At 35.9% G+C, this 19896-nt stretch overlaps 1 protein-coding gene across 1 annotated transcript in view; it reads right to left on the bottom strand.

Moving 5' to 3' along the window:
* Window positions 1–824: 824 nt before the first annotated feature.
* Window positions 825–19896, bottom strand: part of ENPP3 (ectonucleotide pyrophosphatase/phosphodiesterase 3) — a 35935-nt gene continuing 16863 nt past the window's right edge. The window contains exons 12-25 of the mRNA XM_057364380.1: window positions 19512–19620; window positions 19236–19364; window positions 17846–17877; window positions 15080–15207; window positions 13848–13914; window positions 12324–12411; window positions 11392–11561; window positions 11228–11285; window positions 10345–10499; window positions 7119–7254; window positions 6535–6612; window positions 5063–5195; window positions 3360–3516; window positions 825–1845 (exon numbers count right to left, since the gene is read on the bottom strand). Of these exons, the coding sequence (XP_057220363.1) occupies window positions 1672–1845; window positions 3360–3516; window positions 5063–5195; window positions 6535–6612; window positions 7119–7254; window positions 10345–10499; window positions 11228–11285; window positions 11392–11561; window positions 12324–12411; window positions 13848–13914; window positions 15080–15207; window positions 17846–17877; window positions 19236–19364; window positions 19512–19620 (1614 nt within the window). The 3' untranslated portion in view covers window positions 825–1671. The remainder of the gene's footprint in view (window positions 1846–3359; window positions 3517–5062; window positions 5196–6534; window positions 6613–7118; window positions 7255–10344; window positions 10500–11227; window positions 11286–11391; window positions 11562–12323; window positions 12412–13847; window positions 13915–15079; window positions 15208–17845; window positions 17878–19235; window positions 19365–19511; window positions 19621–19896) is intronic.

Here is a 19896-nt window from a genome sequence, read left to right as displayed (position 1 = left end):
ACAAAGCAGAATTATGTTCACAAAGGAGAATTATGGTTTTTTTCTTATTAAATATTGTGTGTTTATTTTGTGTTATTGTCTATTTGTTACTTTAACTTTTGAATTTCTCAGTATTTCAGGGTAAAATAAACCAAATCCATTTTCTACATTCAGTCACTGTTCTTTTGTCCCTCTCTTCTACAATAAGAGTGTAGATGTTTTTACTAGAGTTAGGGTATGGTTTTATCCTGTGAAATAACAGTTGTGTTCTTAATTGGGGCAGTTTAGCAGAAGTCTCTGATTTCTGTGGGTGGATTTAGATGTCACARTTGTGTAGGGTGGTGAACTAGAATTCCATGATGCTGTAATGGTTTAACTGAGATGAAAATCTTTGCATTAAGCTTGGTACCACATAGTGATTTTAAGATCAGTATTGCTAAACTCTGTCTGGTGCATGGGCATACATTGATCATCTAAGACTTGGGAAAAAAAAAAAGTCCTGCGATGGGGATTTTTTGTGCAGAAAAGGTTGGAAGTTTAAAGCTTCCTTCTTTAAACAGACATATCTCCTTCAGTACACAGTTAGTTTTATAGACTGAAACAAACTTTGACATGTTTCTCTAAAATGCCCTCATAGTGCCTATAAATCAAATGATCAATTGTATGCTGTTATTCATAAATGCACTTAGAAACATTTGTAGTGGAGAAATTAATCTCAATACTCTATTAATGGGTGACATTTTTATAACAGCATAATCTGGGGATTTCCACTGTCTCATCCYACTTACCCGTGCTCAGTAATTATCTGTGTACAGCAGTGTTACAGGGTCTCTGTGTACAAAGTCTCTACAGAAAAAAATAGTGACTATTTCAGATGTTACTACTAATTTTGTGCTCTAATCTCAAGTTTCAGTATTTAARAATAGACACAAACATTTTGTTATCACCAGGCATTTGGAAATCATTGCAAWTACAGGCAAATATCAAGACAAAATTCTTTCTGTTTTTCAAAATTCTTCTTTAACRTCTTCATTTCAGAATGTTTTAAGATTTTTAAAGGGTACACAATATAGCTCATTTACTCTAACTTGACTTCACTTGTTACTAGCACAATGGATTAACCCAAGTGGAAAACCCAAGTGATGATCACTTAAACTACAGACAAACTTTTTGTTCATGTGAATATGTTTCCATGTGAATTAATAAGTGAGAAAGAGAAATTCAGAACAYGCTAGTTCTAACAAAACCACAACCTCTCTGATAAACACAAGGGAAAAAACACACACACTACTCTCAAACTTTCTTTTTTCAACTCCATTGTAGAAGTATTTTATATACAATTTACAGTTCTGGTATCTCTTTATTACAAAATATGTTCCTTTTACAGTTCTATTTAAACATTACTACTACTATATATATAATACTATATATAAAATGTCATGGTTTTTAATAGTAATATCATGTATTAGTTTTTACATAATAAAAATATATTATCTGTATTTTAAAAGCCTGGCTCAACAATGATGATTTAATTCACTTTAGATTATTTAGTGCATAATTGTTATTGGCACAAAACAAATGACTGCAAACCACAAATTTGAAAAATATTTTTCCCACATACTGTAGCAAGGAAAAAAGTGAAATCACTTAAATCTTCTTTCTTCCAAGCGCTGACACATTTTTCAAAGACAATCAGTCACTTTCAGTCTGAAATATTGGCAAAAATGTCTTTAACCGTAAGATCTCAGAGATGGGTTCATTTCTTTCCTGGTAAAAGTCCAGCCCAGTTAACAACTCCACATCTCGAACTCGTGCAGAATGAGCCTGAACTCTTTCTTCAACCCATTCGGAAAGTGTCTTATTTTCCTGTTGAAACAAACAAGAACAATTTTCAAACACATGAAAGGCCTTCTGCTGTTTGGTCATGGTGTCAGGCAATTACCAATACATGACCTAGTTTGACAGACTAAAGGCCTCCAGTCAGTAAAACTTATTTCATGTTTTCCTAGGCATCTTTACAGCCTTGCTTTTAGGGATCCCATTTAAACAGAATCAAATTGGTGTCTCCTCTACCCACCTCTCCACTTCCAGAGTGACAGAGAAGCAAAACTATGCTAAAATGGCAAGTGTGGCTTTGAACTACAAAATACATGAGTCATATTTGAAACACACAAGTAAGGACAGCTTTAGTTACAGTACAGTTTTGCTGCAGTGCTCCAGCCAGTCAAGCAACAGGCACCTGACAACCCAAAAAAAGTCCTTTTAGCAGCTCAGTTGCATTTGCTGGATAGCAACAATAGTTGCTGGTTAGATGGGGAAAACAATGGAGATGCAACAGTAATCAATCAAAAATATTATTTTGTGTTCTTTTGCTACGAGGGGTTCTCTTAAAACAGTTGGAAATTTGCTTTTTCATTAACAATATCTGCTTCTGACACAAATTGATCCACTAAATTGATGTTACTGCAAGACATGATGGATATAAAGTGCAAAGATATTTGGGGTTCATTGATAAACTTTAGAAAGTCCGTTGCTAAAGTATAAGGACTAATTCATTCTCATTATTAGTCAACCCTCAACCACTAAAAAGATCACTGGGAAGTTGTGGATTATCCACACTACAAATGAGGAGACATAGAAKTTGTTTCCAAGTAGAGCAAACTTGCACCTGTTTGGAGTTACAAGTTCAAAGTTATAAATAAACTAAGAACTGTCTGTGAGGGCCAGTTCAAGTCTGTGCAGCTATACTTGTGCCATATATACAAATATACATTCCTGAGCTAAGGAGCCTTCTGCAACCCAGAGTTTGTGGAATAGACACTCAGCMGGCTCAACAACATATATTACACTCAGATAATTTATTTTGTTCGCCACAAGGCATAAGATTTACACTGTTAGTGATAAACGGAGATTCTATTTGATTCAGGTCAGAATTTCAACTGCAAAACCATCCATACAAATGCTTGCTGTCTAATTTCTCATAGAAGTGGAATAAGTGATTGAAGGAATTTTCTAGCAACTGAAGGGAACAACACTCAAAGCTCTCTGATACCTCTGGATTAAGTTTATCCTGCACTCTTCCATAAAGCCATTCTCAATTCCCTGTTGTCTGTGCCGCTGTTCTCAGCCCTTCTCATGTGACAGCATTTCCGAGTCCTTTTATCAAACCTTCCTTTCTTCTTCCTTGCTTCCTTCATTAGTTTCCAGCTACCTCTCCTGGAGCTCTTTGCTCATCCAGTGATTTCTTTAACTCTCAACTCACTCAGCTCATGGGGAATGAGTTAATTTAACAGACTTAAAAAGATTTTCCGGATGACTAGATTCCAGTGGGAATCGGTTCACTAAGTTCTCTGGCACACAGAAATGTAGATTATACTTACAGCACAGCTTTCAGTGTTGTCAGGTCGATGAGGAATGATAAAAGACAAAGCATCCAAGGATCCTAAACAATTCAGTGGAGTATAGGWTGTGTTCTTGCAGCTGGTCAGAACCACATAGTAATGGGTTGGGACAGGGATTTTTGTACTGTTTACATACCTACAAAAAAACCCCATTTATTAAGGGATTTATTGAGATATCAAATATTAAAACCACTGATGCAATTGGAAATTTATAGAATCTATCTCAGCATRTATCTTTCAATATTATATGACTTAAATTTCTTTTAAAATTGAAAAACATACCTCATGGGACAGACAACCTCACTATTTATTTCATGAACAGCCAAAAATGTATGGATTACTCTGTTTGCCGCAAGCAGTGCCACTGAAACAGGACTGCTTACACAGTCAATACTCTATTTTGGCAAAGCCAGATATCTCTACATCTGGAAGAGTCAGAATACAGCATCATATTTGCCCTTCATTATCCAAAGAATTTCAACCACATGAATTGGAGGAGAGTGATGAGAAAATTAACTTCKGACTCCTTGCCATCAAGAAATACCAGAATGGTGATGACTTGTGTATGTGTGATGTAGAAACCAGTTTAGTATACTGAACTGAAAATGTCTTTGCTGCCCTTTTCTGAGGATTCTGCAAACATGGTCACTCTTGTGTATAAACTGATAAGAAACTGAATGTTTCCTAAACTGTTTTGTTCAGTGTTGAAGAAAACACCATCACTGAAATTATTGTACTGCTTCATATGATTGCCTAACCATGCTGAGCAAAATATGCTTATTCCAAACTAGAGACAGCATTATGTGGTCAGCTGGGTATTACAGCATTCTGCTTGGAAGGAAGTTGTAGTTTCTCCTCCCTTCCACCCTCCTACTACGTGGCAGGCTGATTTTCCCATTCTCAAACCATTTTTAACAGATGTGGTCAATCCAGACAGAATAAAACATCTCCAGTGACAGATTCAGCTGTGCAGATTTCCCAGCACCTTTCTACTCTATAAATGCTCTTACTCTCACAAGGCATTTTCCCTTATCTAAGTTGTTGCTCTAATTCTGCTTTTATTTTCTTCTGTCCTTATTTACTGACATAAATAATAGGCCTTTGTCTTTTGTGTGTAGCTCAAATACATCTGATTTTGAAGTGAACTGTGTAAGCTGTGGCTAAGCAAAGGTACTTCTCAGGAATGTTACATCTTGCACTTCCAGTTACACGATTCAGTGAAGGCAAACATGTAAATRTTTGATAGAATACATCAGTTTGAAACAWTAGGAAGAAACAACAAACAGGTGAATGAGCACAGCATGAAAGTGAGAAAGTTGTGCTTAAGCATGTCTTCTGCACATTTAAATGCCATGTTTCTCCCAGCATTTCTGTTGCAGAGGATCAAAACCTAAAATCTAAGCATAATCTTGGGAAACTTATTATAGTCTGTATCTGTGCATGTGTATAGGGGTACATATGTAACTGCACAGCCTTTCAGTCTTTATTTGAACTTCAACTTCTGCAGCACTCTACCTGTTTGCAAGAGCATTTCCTGTTGTATGAGTAACAGTGGATGTGGGATTATAAAGAGAATACTCCATTCTCCATYATACTTGTTTCTTGATCTTTTAAAATAATAGTTTATGTGAAAATATAGTGGAAMTCATAGGGTTTGACTTCTGAATTTTCCATGTACTTACTGCTTAATGTCACCAGGACTATCAAAATGGCCATCGTAATTGTAATCGAACACTGGTCCACTGATAACATTTACCCCATTCCTTTCTCTAGCATACTTCTGAAGAAGCACACTATGGAAATAGTCCCATATGTCTGTATAAARAGAATATAAAAGGAAAATGAATAAAAAATTAATTTCACCACTGAAGAAAAACAGCATATTTGTGTTTTTGCTATAGATTAATAATAAAAGCTCAGAATTAAACTGCCCATAAAATCAACTATTGGTTACACAAAATCTGGATTTCATCAGAAGGGGCATACTCCCACTTGCCATTGAAAGAGGCATGGTAAATGCTATTATAGTCCTGCAAGGCAAATTGCACTACTGGAGTTTATARTGATTAAAGCTGAAGCTACAAACCTACAGCTGAGAGGTCATTAATTTCTGGCCCATCTGCCAGTACCTGCAGTGTGCCACGTAGTAGGGACTGACAGWACAGTTTTGTGAGAGGAATATTCACCACCTGAGTGTTAGTTTAACTGTACAGAACTCACATCAGATATCACTAGACAATTTGGGTTATTTCACAGATGTCATTTGAGAAAATACAATTTTAGGATATAAGCTAGTGAGACTATTTAAATATTTACAACTAGCATGGCAAAAAACCCTGACAGCTTTGGGGCATAAAGGGCATCTCCTACTSATTTACCTGTTGTTTATGGTCTACAGTAACTTCTTGTACTTTTCTTTGAAAAAWTGGATTTTTTACAGTCTTTGATTTACTTGCAAGATAAAGACACTACGGTCTTCTGGATCTCTGTCTTTGATATTACATGAGCGAATGAATAAATGAGGTCTGAATGTATTAGAAAGGTAATTATATCAATGAGGTTTTTCCCAGCTTTTTCCTTACACAATTTCCTCTTTTTATTAATTTTCTAAGGAAGTGAGCCTAGGCCTAAGAGTAAAACAGGATCATGAGAAATTGTAGGAAATTTCTTATCTAGTGATTACAAACAAATGTGAGTCAGGCTGGATGGGAAAAGTTAATGTAGCTTACCACATATGCATCTATTATAGAAATAACATTCCAATATTAACATTGTCAAGGTCTTCTCTTCAGATTTGGCAGAGAAAGTGCCATTTGGACTCACCTTGAGCATTTTCCCCAGGGAATTTTTTATGAGAGTTTTATAGCTAGCATTTCATGTTAGAACAGCACACAGGAGATGAAGAGCAAATTGAAAAGTGAACAGGTAAGCAGAGATAAGCAGAGATCAGATGCTACTATACAGAAAAAAAMCCCAGATAAATGTGTTTTGAATTTTCAAACACCAACTTCTAAAACATTTTAAGTATATTTCACAAAGTCTGGATGTACAGCAGGCCTTGCATTAGTGTTTTAAATCCTTGTGATAACTTTATCAAATCCAGAACCACAATTACAGAAAATTAATCATAATTAATCAAACTTTTGCAACCTACCTTTGAAAGCTTTATACATGGGAACAATATTGCTGGTGAGTAAGGCATCATACTGTTCAAGATCAGATGAATTGTAGTCTACATAAAAAGATCAAAATATAAATGAATACTGCACAAGGCCTAATTGATTAATATGTCACTATAATTGTAGGTACATGTAATTAATTACATTTTACATTTGAGCATGAGTGTGTGATCCTACTGCAAACATATCTCCAAATTTGTTCAAGAAATTTCTTCAATAAATAATAATTATCAAATTTGAAAATAGAAAATGAATATTTATGCAGAGGAAGAGGGACAGCCCTTCCTTCCAACCCTTTACATCTTTCCAACCAGTTTTCATCATATTCAAGTTGTTCCATTTTTAAAAGAAAACCCTAAATGTTCTAAACCGAAAATATTTAGATACAAGTAGCAGCTGCCCTGCATTTGGTCAGCCTGCAAACACTGGAAACCTTTTTCTGCCCAACATGCTGATCCACAGAAGTTTGTTTTGGTGCTTGGGTATATGTTTAAACATAAACCCACATCCAGCTGATTAAGACTTTCTAAGGTCTCGCTATAAAAAGAACCATGCTCACAGGGAGGATAGAGGAAACTGCGGGTGAAGGTCAGCCCTTCTGGGTAGCTGGAACAATTTTGGCTCCAAGCAGCAGGGATTCTAACATCAGGCCGCAGACAGTCTGAAACAGTGGGAGGAAGAGAAGATGTGTTTTCCTGTGAAAAGGGAAAAAAAAAAAGTCTTACACCCACGGCTGTGGCTAAGCCAATGCTTTGTATGGTTTTAACTTTCTAGAATGGACCTCATTGAATCTTCTCCTATTTTCATAGTGAATCAGGTTCAATGCAAGTAAGGGACACTARTGTTTTCTGGGTAGTGTTTTTCTTCTACTTCTGTTTTTAGGCAATTCAGGGAAATCCTTTTGCAYCATGTAAAACTGTAGCAGCAAAATAAGGTTATAGCTTAGGTGAAAACAGAACACATTTGACTCATTCGTCRCTTTTACGTATTTCTGGAAATTCTATGTCACATCCTCCTGGAAAGCAGTTAGTATATAAAAATGGCACTATCACCTCATATTGGCACCTGAGGATGCTGTCTCCATAAGAATCTGTGCTGCTGAAGAGCTACAGATAAAGAAATGCACAGTAAATTTAGTATATTTTACTGGCTTCACTTATTTCATCAAAACATGCAAACATGCTAAGATCTGGCCAAAAGTGATTCTAATTGTTTCTACAACCCTCACTTCTTTTTTCTACAACTTTTTTAATAATTTTAGAATAATATTAACTTAATCATCTRAATATGCTTTYCTGTGTTTAACTWTTTTTCATCCTCATTTACATGTAAYTTATTTTCATTCTGATAARAATGGAAAATATTTTGCTTTTTACCTTTATAACTTGATCTTTAGTAAGAAATAAAGAACTGGAATGTTCTTCTTGTGCTTCTTTGTACTCCTTGTTTTAATTTCTTTAGTTACTTTARTGAGAATTAAWTTTAATTAATTTTRATTAATAATTAATACTCATTTTAATGAGTATTAGATGCCACRCTATGGTCAGGTTGTATACTAAGGAAAAACATATGTACCACATGGTATGAAATGTGAAAGACAAAAGCCTTCCTTTGGCACCAGAGCAGATCATGTGTCAAAAAAAAAAATTCACCACCAATTTGGCTCCTATTTCAAATCAAAGAACCATAATRTCTCCTGAAGAAAGCAGTTAAAACTAAAAAATGGCTGTGCCTATCACACCATGAATTGTCCTTTTTGAAGCAGGTTATTGTTTTTTGATGAGCCAGTAATTAATGTCAAGAAGCATCAGTTATTTGCATTACATAACTGAATTTAAGCGTCTGCTGTGGTCTGTTATGTCAAATTCAGCTCCCTTCAGATGCTCCATCCACACATAATTAACCTAGGGTGCAATAAAATTTCTGTAGGAAGTGCAATTTTCTGTCATTGCCAAGTATTGTGACCAAAGTTTACAATCAAAGGCATTAGCTGTATCTGTCCTCCCACTGATGTTATAGTTTATAAAGCCCATTTCTCTGGATTAGCAGATGYTGTAATAAAAAACACATAATGTCAGTTTACTGTGTAAGGTAAGTCAGTGTGTGAGCTCTTACACTCAGAGCCTTCCACTGTCATGTCTCTGACACTATTACAGATGGAATTTATTCTTTCCTACTCTTTCTATAGAAAACATACATCATTCTATTAGAGTCTGCCCTGAYCTATATCCTACAATACTTCAGTCTCAATCATTCACTGCTTCCCACAATGTTGCATAAACTGCTACAAGAAACTCCTGAAAAATTTGTATTTCTCTTAATTTAGATGTTAAATTGAGCAAGAACTTTATGCACTTCCAGTATCTGAAAAGAACCTACAGAAAAGCTGGAGAGGGACTCTTGGACAAGAACTGTAGTGATAAAGYAAGGAGYAATGGGTACAAATTGAAAGATGGGGAATTTAGGTTAGATAGCAGCAAGAAATTTTCATGTTGAAGGAATTGTTTTTGCATGAGGTGACCCTGGAGCAGGTCAGCCAGGGAAGCTGTGGAGGCGCCAGCCCTGGCAGTGTTAAAAGCCAGGTTGGATAAGGCCTTGAGCAATCTGGTCTAGTGGGAGGYRTCCCTGCCCCTGGCAGGGTGGGGTTGGGATCTTTAAGGTCCATTCCAATCCCTTAACATTCTATGATTCTATGATTCTTTGCCAACTGAGAATTTGTTTTTCAACAAAGGAAAATGTCTGAAAAGTTATTTGGGTTTTTGAGCTTTCTGCTTTTACAGCTGAAATATTATTAATAAGACAGCAGCTCTGGTGAGACTTTTACATCTTTTTAAAGCAAAATCAGAAAAAAATGTGCCCACAATTAACTAGTTTTCGTTTGGGTAATGCAATTTCATGGCAAGGTTTAAAGTTCAAATATGAAGCATAAACAATCTTATTGAAATGGACATTTGTTTAAATKACTATTGGCCTTCTTAGGATTTGATTCATGATCCTTCAACCAGATAGTGAAGAATCGGTAGAAAATATGGAGTGAAACTTTCTGAAATACTAACATTTTAGCAGCATACATTTGATAAAAATAATTTCCTCTTATTTGTACTCTTAAAATAAGAAATCCCACAGACATCAATAACAGTCATTTTCAGACAGAAGAATCAATGCAAAAACTATTTCCTCAAGGAAACTTGGAAAAAGGGTCAAATTATAAGGGCAAGTAAGCCCATGAATGTCCATTAGTGTACTGAACCTGAAAACTCTATTTATTCCAGAGCCACATACTGGTGAACACTCAGAGGTTCATTCAACTATAATTACATTTTTCAGAAATTATATCGTGTAACAGAGAGAACATACAGAAATATGCATTCGTGCAAACTATCTCATAGAGTTGCACACAGGATATTTAATAGGAAAATKATCACGGTACTCAAGAAAAGCTTAAAACTTCTGATTTGAGAAATTGCAGCCAGCTTTTCCTCAGGAACTGACAGACAAGGTGGAGCATTGCCTTGACAGCACATCCCTTTTACAGAACGGGCTTAATAGAATCAGCTTMCCAGCAGCTCTATTCTCCTGTATCATTTGTCATGGTCATTCTCACTTTTTTAAACTGTATTTTAGGATAGCTGAAATTTAAATGATATCAAAGACACTTTTTCAGACACAAGAGACTTAGTAACATGATATCCACCAGTCCTTAAACAGGGTTCCTGATGAATGGACGACATTTTTAATCCATTAGATACCTTATTTAAGAGTAGTATAGATATTTGATAACYTACAGGCTTATTCACAGTGTATGCAGTCCACAGTGGCATCCGGATATCATAGCTGTATCCACTCATATACTGGAGATGGGAAAGGAGGCAGTAGACATTTTCCTTCTGAAGGACTTTGGGTCTCCCAAATGGCAAATGATATAAGCTTGCYGCCTTTACTAAAATTTAAATAACAATTATGGTTTTATTCTTCTATAACACTTTGGGTGGCACAAGGTTAAGAGAGCAGACAAAAATTGTTAATTAAAACTCTAGTAAATAGAAATAAATCCAACAGTAAACCTGGTGATGTGTTTCTTTGAGCCTTTAGCTCATGAGTAGAATAAAAAGTGTAGAAAATAGTTTTCATGTTATGTTTAATGTACAAAAGTTGATACATCACATTTGCAAATACTTGTTTCTTTGAAATTTCACACCAATGTAAATATTTTTACCTTCTCTTGCCAGTGGAGTGAAAYCTGCATCTTATTTGACTAGGAGACATTACAATGTTTCCTAAAYTTTCAAGAAATCCCATTAAAAATACATGAAGAAATATCTACAAAATTTTTGATCAGAGAAAGGCAAAGTTATGGGTACAAAGTAAAGAACAAGAGTTATGGCATATAGCCTGGCAGTGCTCAGATTTTCTCCAAGACCATTAAAACCTGCATGGTTTTCTCAAAAATTTTCATGGGCTGCAAATCCTATTCCTATACATATATGCTTCTATAACAGAGTCCTTTAGCAGTTTTTAAAGAAATGTGAAGGAAAAATTTTTAAAATTTCGCTTCTGATCTGTTTTCCTACTTCACTTTCAATTGTAATTAACATTTCAAAAACTCCCACTGAAACAAATGATACAAAATATGAACTAGGTGCTGCCTTTTCATTTTTTGCTACTTACTTTCTTCTGTGGTGAGATTTAACCTCTTGTTTAGGTCTTCTTGTGACATATTTAAGTTCTGTGAAATGTAAGAGAGTAACTCAGAATGAATCAATAGTTTAGAAAAACCAAAGCAGAACACACTTGACAGAGATGATTAAAAGATGCCAGAAACCCCTATTTACTTGTGTGCATTGGCATCCCAGTTCATCTGCAGGAGTCAGGCTGGAAACTGGACATGAATAGGGAGCGGAGACTTCTTTTGGATGTGAAGGATTGTAAAAAGGTTTTTTTAAGAGGTGATTCAAGCTGCCATGTGTTCCATTGTTTTGTGCTGGTAGTATATGCAGCAAATCTGTTGAAACATTTGAAATTTGTAAACTTATTTTAAGACTAAAATGATATTTTTAAAAAATCGTTCTCTTTCCAATTCTGCATATTTTCTGTTCATTTTAAGTGCAAAAGAAATAGMTTATTCCATTATTTAAACTATTATAGAAACTACTCCCATCAACCTGGAATTTTCTAGGTCTGAATGTTCTTTGCTATCTTCAACTGCATCAAGATTTACTAATTATAGATTTGAGTACYRTTGGTACAGTTTTATACATTGTCATAATAGTCACAAGATCAGACRGTTTAATGCGGAGTATAAATGTTATTGCAAGTGCATTGCATTGTGGGGCATAGTAGCCTATTGTAATTTTGTGTGATGATTTAATCCACGTTTTCTGAGGCACATGCTTCCTAATTGCTTACTGCTGGGACTGCAATGGTCCATCCTAAGTTATGAGCAAGAGCAGTTACTCCCTAAAAGATTCTTATCCAGAATTCCACAGGCACCAGTTCAACAGCAAACCTGCGTGGCAGGTGTGGTTCTCTTGATTCTTAACTGGAATTCTGTAATTAGGAAAAGCCTTCAAAGCAGAGCAACTTCTGGCAGTCAAACTCTTAGCACTGTAAAGAAGGCCTAAGAGCATGGCTTCAGTGTTTTGTTTTTGAATGATCACACGAATTTGAATTCAAATTTTAGCTGCATTTCTTTTAGCTTTTACAACACTGGTATTTGAAAACACAGGAAGTTTGTCATCTCAAGTACTGGATTCTCTCTACTCACCACACATAAGGTTGTAAACCTCAATGTTTTCAAAAGCATCCACTTCTGTTTTCTCTTTAAAGCTTGGGCCATATGCTAGGAATATAGCCTAGATGGAACAGTAATAATGCAAATAAAAAGGGTTATCAAAAGGAATCCAAATTAAAAAMCAATTCAATTGCACTTTCTGAAAACTGGGGCAAGGGAACAAAATACCGTCTTTTCATAGTTACTAAAGTTAAAAATATAGGATTGTTCTGCTAAGGAAGGCCAATTTCTGCCATTGCACATAATGTGAAGAAAATTGCAAAACAAAAATTCATTTAGCAGGATATTTTAAACTATATAATGAATCTTATTTGGTTTTGTGGTGTTTTTCTAATACCTGTTGGACTCTGAAGTCTTTCTGGTCACTTAAATGTCTCTGGCCATGGCTAAAGCAAGGAGCAGGGAACTGCAGAGGCCCCTTCCAAGCTCAGCAAAGACCTGCAGTAGTGCCACCAGTGGTAGAGCACAGTTCTGGGCAGCCCTGCTGGAGTCTGCAAGTGTTGTAGCAGAGCACTGACTCTATGTTCAGTCTCACTGTGATTTCTACTGCTTTGTGAGCCCCCTGAGCTGCCTGCCAGGAGGTACAGGAAACAGGACAATGACCTGATCTAAAATAATATTATGTGTCCATAATAGAAAAGGAATTTTTAATTTATTGAAGAAAGATGACATTTTTCTGTATTAAAAAAAAAAAAAAAAAAAGAGCATTAGTTGTGGCACCTGTGTAAGCTTATCTATTATTAAGGTTTCCATGGTAACCAGAATTTACCCTTTCTTTCCACTCAAGCATTCAGCAGAATTTTGATCACTGACATTTGGTTTTAACATAGTTGTGAAGATCTAGAACTATCTTATTCTTAGGGATGGAATATGTGACTTATAGAAGGATGCTTGACCTTATTTAAAAGTTTACATCACACAAAGTACATGAAAAACCAAAACCTCAATTCTTCAAAATATTTTCACTGCAATCAGAAGTAAAAATGAAATGAAACTGCAACACAGGCTACACTAACATAGAGGTTATGCTAATTAGTCTTTTGTTCTGATGATATGATTAACTCTTATAAGACAAGCAGAGGCAATGAGATTTAGCATGTTTGAGCATACAGGCTTTCAGATGCTCAGGTGAATTCCCAAAGCCTATGGAGGTTTTTCAGTCATYGCTTCAGCAGAAGAATGAAAGAACAAAAGAATTCAGTGTCCTGTAGCTAAACATGGTAGACTTGGTTTAATGTAGTCCACCCGTCTCCGAGCAGGTAAGGTAGGCCCAGATAGGTTTTACTGCAGGACCCCAAAGAAATAAGCCTTGCACACATTGATGAAAGGCGATACAAATATTTGGACCTATTATGTGTTAACAGTTTATGTGTCGAGTTGACAGAAAAGAAAAAGCACACTGCAAAAACRATCATTATTCTGTATTCTGGTGATTTACCTGGCACATCATGATTTTGTGTATAACAAAATGCAAGACTTTAATAGAAATCATCTTACCTCCATACTTTTAAATTCGTTGTTATAGCCATGGTTACCTCCATCACAAGATGTGTAACCTTTATCCCTAAGGAGACACCATCACAGAGTATAAGTAAAAATGACACAAATAGAAGCAGTTAGTAACAGTCATGGTAGCTCATCRGACTCTGGATCATTTCTTAAGAATTGACTCTGCCATAAAATTGCAGTACTTATTGTTCATCAGAGTGTTCACTTCTATCGCTTTCTCCKTTAGCAGAAATTGCTGTGGACAGAAATAAATTATCCTAGCTGGCTATGATTGTAGAGTGAAACAATGTTTTCAAAATAAATGGAAAAAATGGCTATTTTTGAACTGAGGCCTTTACCTAGCTACAAGTTGCAGAAYAAGCATAATCTGTTTAGGAAGAAATCCTGGTTATTTCTGTGGCATTTTAACAGAAAACTTACAACAGGAGAATTCTGCTGTTCGYCTGTGTGGAATAACATAAATAAATAAGACTGCAAGGGATGTTGCACTACAAGACAGTGCATTTTCATCATAGATTCTGAAGGGTGAAGAGACATGTGGATAATGTGAGGTTGGGTTATAGAATAAATAACATGTCAGAATGGTCTGACRTAGTGACTAACACCTATTTTTATCTACCCATTGCTGAGACACAAGGAAAAATAAAAAGATGGTCACCCCATACCAATTGAATGCACTGTTGTCAAATGCATGTATCCTGTTTTCAGAGGCCYGAGAACATTTGAGCACAGTTTAAAAAGGGGTGATTATTAGATTTTTTTGGTGGACTTTTTTTTTTATATGTCCTCGACAATTATTTAGTTACACTAAAACAAACAATTGAGTCATATAGTCATRTATTCATTTAGATCGGGCATTTTCTAATGTTTTAGTAGTCTTGAAATTMCAAGTTGGATTGTGCTTTCCAACTGCAGTACTGTAGGGCAGTAAATACTGTTAAGTAGTATTCATTTCTTTACATTCTTTTTTTTTTTAAATTTGATGTGGAGCAATGATGATTCTTGTATTAGAGCCTTGAGTTTTGAATCACACTAATAACACATTCTGKTTTTTTCTATGGGGCATATTTCCTTTTTACACATAGTATTATTTTAACTGTAACAAACATGGAAATATAACAAGTCTAAAGCAAAAGAGGAAATGAAGCATCCATGAAGGATATTAAAAGGATGAGAGTGGGATGAAAAGAATAGCCTAACAGTCACACAAATTGTGTYACCTCACAGCCAGCCACTGTCGGTCCACCAGAAGATGAACTTTATCAATGCGAATGTTGTTGGCGTAGTGGAAGCGTTTGGGCAAGTCAGGAGTCAGATAGGGCTTGAAGTGCTGAGGGGATCTTCTGCACTGTGCAAGAGAAAAGGGTCCAGTCACAACTTCCGCTCAGTTACAAAAAATTGCCCATCATTCAAAATTATCACAAACATCTTCATGACAGGAATGTAAGCTCAAAGCCCATTATTCACAGATAGGTTCTTATGTGACCTGCAGATGTCATTTTTGGCCCCAGAAGCAATGCGAYAAAAAGCGACACTCTTTTGAAAATATACTTCACACAATACATATAGCAAGTCCACAAATACTGCGCTAAAAGTACACCTAAGGCTGAAAGATATTCAGTAGAAATATTTAGTCTGCATTTCTGTACTAATGTCATTGGCATCTAGTTGGTAAGATTAAACTTTACAAGAGAAAGTTCCCTGGCAGTTTATTTTTGTGCCACTTTCTGTTACTTTACAATAACTAACAAAGCAAGCCAAGTATTCACAATGTAGCACAGTYTAGGGTTTTAGCTGCAAGCCTGAACATGTAAATGTCCATTGCTCAGCTGCTAGCTAAAGGTCTTAGCTTTTACACCCACGTTTGATATGTTAATATAACTGCTGCATTAGCAGGCATGCCATGGAAGAGTTTGGAATTGTGAGCCTAATGAKAACCATATGAAATACTGCAAAGACTTAACTATATATGGCCATTAGAAGCCATTCCAGCTGGCTGCAAGCATCATGGCAAAGTTTCAGAAGTGCTGCTCCTGATCAGGAATCCAGCACTGGGAAAACACAGAACATCGAAAATGCTGAGGGAAGAGCTGCTAGGAAGCTGGGTAGGCTGCAGAAGTGAGCCTGTTTTACCACACAGGCTGCACAAACTCTACCATGCTTGGAGTCTGGTCTGGCATCTTCACTTCTAAGTACTAGAACRGAATGCTCTACACGGAATGCAGACTTTAATGTGTGACATAATAGTCAAAGGAGCATAGAGGAATCCAGGAAMATGAAATATAAATATTCAGTGTGTTGCCAGCCCAGAAGAAGGGGTCTAACTAAAACGGAAAGTAGAGGAAATCAACATATGACTTTTATGTCTATTCATTAGCAATTAATATACTACACACAACTCCTTTCTCTACCAGAACCCCTCATTCTAAGAACCTGACAGGGACAAAATACACTAACCATTCATGAAAAAAAAGGAGAGGACACATCCTGATACCAGGCTATTCCTATAAGGCACAAGATATCTCATCTCTGTAACTATTAGCAGTAGCAGCTTCAGCTGAAGTTGAGAACATGCAAATTGTGATATTCCCTGCATACCAGTGCTCTTTGATATGACAGACTCCACATCATACATGAGGCAGAGGATATAGCACTAAGAAAGCTCCTTCTGCTATTTCCAGCCATTGATCCAGCCTTTGCAACATGTTCAACAGGTTAAAGGAAGACCTCTAGTGGTTATTTATCAGAAACATCCCCATGTGTGACCCCAGACTTTTTCCAGAGTGTTTTTTTAAATGTACCACCACTTGTCTGCTGCTTAGCCTAGGACAAGCCACATAATAGAAAACAAATTGACAATAAAGAAACAAAAGGGGATTTACAACAACACAATGAGAGCAAGCAGTTTAAATGTTTGACTCACTGTAAATTGCAAGAGGAAAGAAATACGAAAAGACAACTGTCCTACAAGATTTTTAGTTTATCCACCACATTCTTCCCTCACATATTAATGCAAATCTTGAACACTACCAAAAAAAAAAAAAAGTAGTGAATTATCTGTCTAAAAAAGCATAATGAAAAAGCCATGCACTGTCACAACTAATCACCTTTCAGTAAGAAAYAGGTTGGTCTTCCTTTGTCTTGCATCCTGTTCTACAGTTCTTTGTATCAGAGCTCAGCTGTCAAAGTGTACCCAGCATGCACAATGGTCCACATGGGAAATACAGGCAAGCTTGGACCTGCCCTTAAGTGCTACATCCACACAGCATGGCTCAGTTCCAAGCAGAACTACCAGCAMAGGGCCCTGTGGTGGCACAGCATACATAAAAGCACAGCAAGTATATAAGTGATATGTCAAAAGATTCTAAAGGAGCCTGATGCCCAAGGCTCACCTTGCYTACTGTGTTTCAATCATCAAAATTTCCAGAATCAGACACTTAGAGAAAGCATGTAAGATCAGATCCCCAAAAATTCCAGAACAAGGCACTTAGAGAAAGTGTGTAAGAACAAGCCAAATATTTCTTTCTTGTATCTTTCTTATATCTGCTTAGTTTCATCTCGGCTTCAGAGACCTTTTAAGTCAAATGTTCATTGTGAAAAAGGTTTAAAAACCCTTACAGGGCTGTCCTGCATTAATGTGTCTAAAATCTTGAGTGCAGCGTTTGTGGTCCAGCGTTAACAGATGCCTATTGCCTAAAACATCTCTGTGCTGTATTCTCTTCTATCATGAAGATATTTTCTCCATGTGAAGTCAGCCTCTTCTCTTTCAAAGTGAAGTACAGAAAATTTTTTTCTGAACATATATCTCCCCTGGCAAACCTTTGTGCATCATCTTTGAACAACTTCCAGAACTGCCTCCCATATTCACGGGAGTCAGTATACTACTTAAGCTGGCACCATAGTCACATTCTTTTACAAACTATGTTTTTTCATCAGATTCCTATTTAGAGAAGATATGAGTAAAAGTTATGAAAATATTTACTCACTGTGAGGTTTTTAACGATTCCTTCTGAGTCAACTGTGTAAAAAAAGAAAAAAAAGAATTAATATACATTCAAACAGCTGAAGGACAAAACCTCTCGAGAAAAAATTCAACATGCTTTTTGTCTATAAACTTTATTTTCTTTATAAGCTTGTGAAGATTATGGTAACTCTAGTCTTCCACAGGTAAGAGTGTTATGCTTCTAACAGTGTGTGTGGAAGTGTGCCTGTGGAAGTAAATGGCACTTTGGGTACATCAAGACAGACTGAAGAAAACTGCSATGGTGATGACTGCCCACACCTAAAACTGGCAGATCATCAAAATTGAGGGTTTTTTTCTCTCACCTAACCTTTGATTGAAGTACAATGTTTTTTTACATTGAACTGCACCTGGTGTACTTCGCTTCCAGCAACAGTCACAGAGAAAATTTCAGTCTCTCTTAGTAWCTTCACCTTGCACATTTTGAAAGAGTGATTTAACCGTTTGACATTAACTTTCTAAAAAGCAAATCTGAGAACTTTACAGAAGAAAAATTCCTACAGAAAAAGTTATTAGAGGAAATGAGTCAATAATTTTATTGAGATTGAGACACACACAAAACATGAGTGTTCTTTGCTCAGCTCATTACTCTGCTTTTGTCTGACTTAAACCAAGGAAAGTCTGCTTTATGTCACACAAATATTGTGCCTTCAGATATAAATACCATTATAAAACATGAATAAAAAGTACAGTGGGATCCCAGCTCTTATTTGCAATCTGCAATAACTATGCCTTTTACAGTACTTTACAAATTCTATAAAGTCAGTACAYAGAGCATTTACATTACTTTATCTCAGTTTTTTTCCCTGAAAGTTCTGAATTTTTTTTTTCCAGTCTGGTATCACAGTATCTATTTTAAGTCAGARCTCACATGGTTTCAATTTTCCATTCTTTTGAGATACTAGCTAAAGGTCTCAACCAAAATTTAGATTCCACTGTGTTAAGGTTCAGATTTTGCAACTTCATACACRCAGGTAGAAATATTCACTGCTTCAAAAAAGACTGACTCTGCCARTGTTGCACAAGAAACTTGTGAAGAGCAATGCACTTATGAAAGACCTGAATTCCAGTTCAAAGCAATGAAAATACCTTTACTTCATCTTTCCATGCCAAGAAAATACAAATCAGAGTCTTCAACCATATCTTCTAACCTTCAATTTAATCTAAATCATTCTTGCAAAAAAAGAAAAAAAAAAAAAAAACCCAAACAAACTCAATGGATGTTGAAGCCAAGTTAGGGGAAACAAAAAGCTCTTCACTCTGCTGGTTACTACTAATTACCCATTTCCTTATTTATTTATCTATTTATTTCCTGCTATATTGATTATTCAATCCCAGGATTGGTCCACACTTACAGGTAAAATAGTCCTTAGGAACATTACGTGCTCGAATGCGAGCTGCAGGTCCACCATACATGTAGAAATCAACCTTTTCAAAGTAATTAGTCATGTATTCTAACTGCTTGCAGTAGGTCTTCTCCATCCCTAAAGGGCAATATAGAAACTGTTATTTTTTATATGGCAAGGAGAATAAAGTGAATTATAAAATGTATTTAAATTACTAAGCCCATTCATTACAGAGAAAGAAAACAATGACTGGGTAAAATTAAATTGGAGAAAGATATGCATTACCGTGATCAGCTAAAACAATAAGGTTTACACATTTGTGCAGGTTTCTTTGTTTAAGCCCATCCATGAGCATCCCCAGTGCTTGATCTGCTGTCTGTAAGGCTTTAATTACCTGTGAGGTAAACCAGTTACATTAGAATTTTTCTTTCTAACTTTGAGAATTCACTTAAATATAATCATCAAAGTCTAAAAAAGTGAGTTTTCTGTGAGTTTTCCWGTTCCTAATATTACTTTGCCTTTACTTTTTTCCATCAGCACTATAGATGTGAAGAATTCCACTACTTACAGAATATTCAACCTAAATTAAAAGACTCACAATTAATTTTTTACTATTACTTTAAAAACCTGAGTGTTAAGTAAGTGTATTGAAAGAAAAAATGAACACATA

This window comes from Malurus melanocephalus, unplaced genomic scaffold (genome assembly GCF_030028575.1).
Source record: "Malurus melanocephalus ecotype Western Australia unplaced genomic scaffold, MMel_1.1 scaffold_38, whole genome shotgun sequence".
NCBI lineage: Eukaryota > Metazoa > Chordata > Aves > Passeriformes > Maluridae > Malurus > Malurus melanocephalus.
The sequence above is the reverse complement of the archived record's forward strand: the minus strand, read 5'-3'. Positions and strand labels throughout refer to the sequence as shown.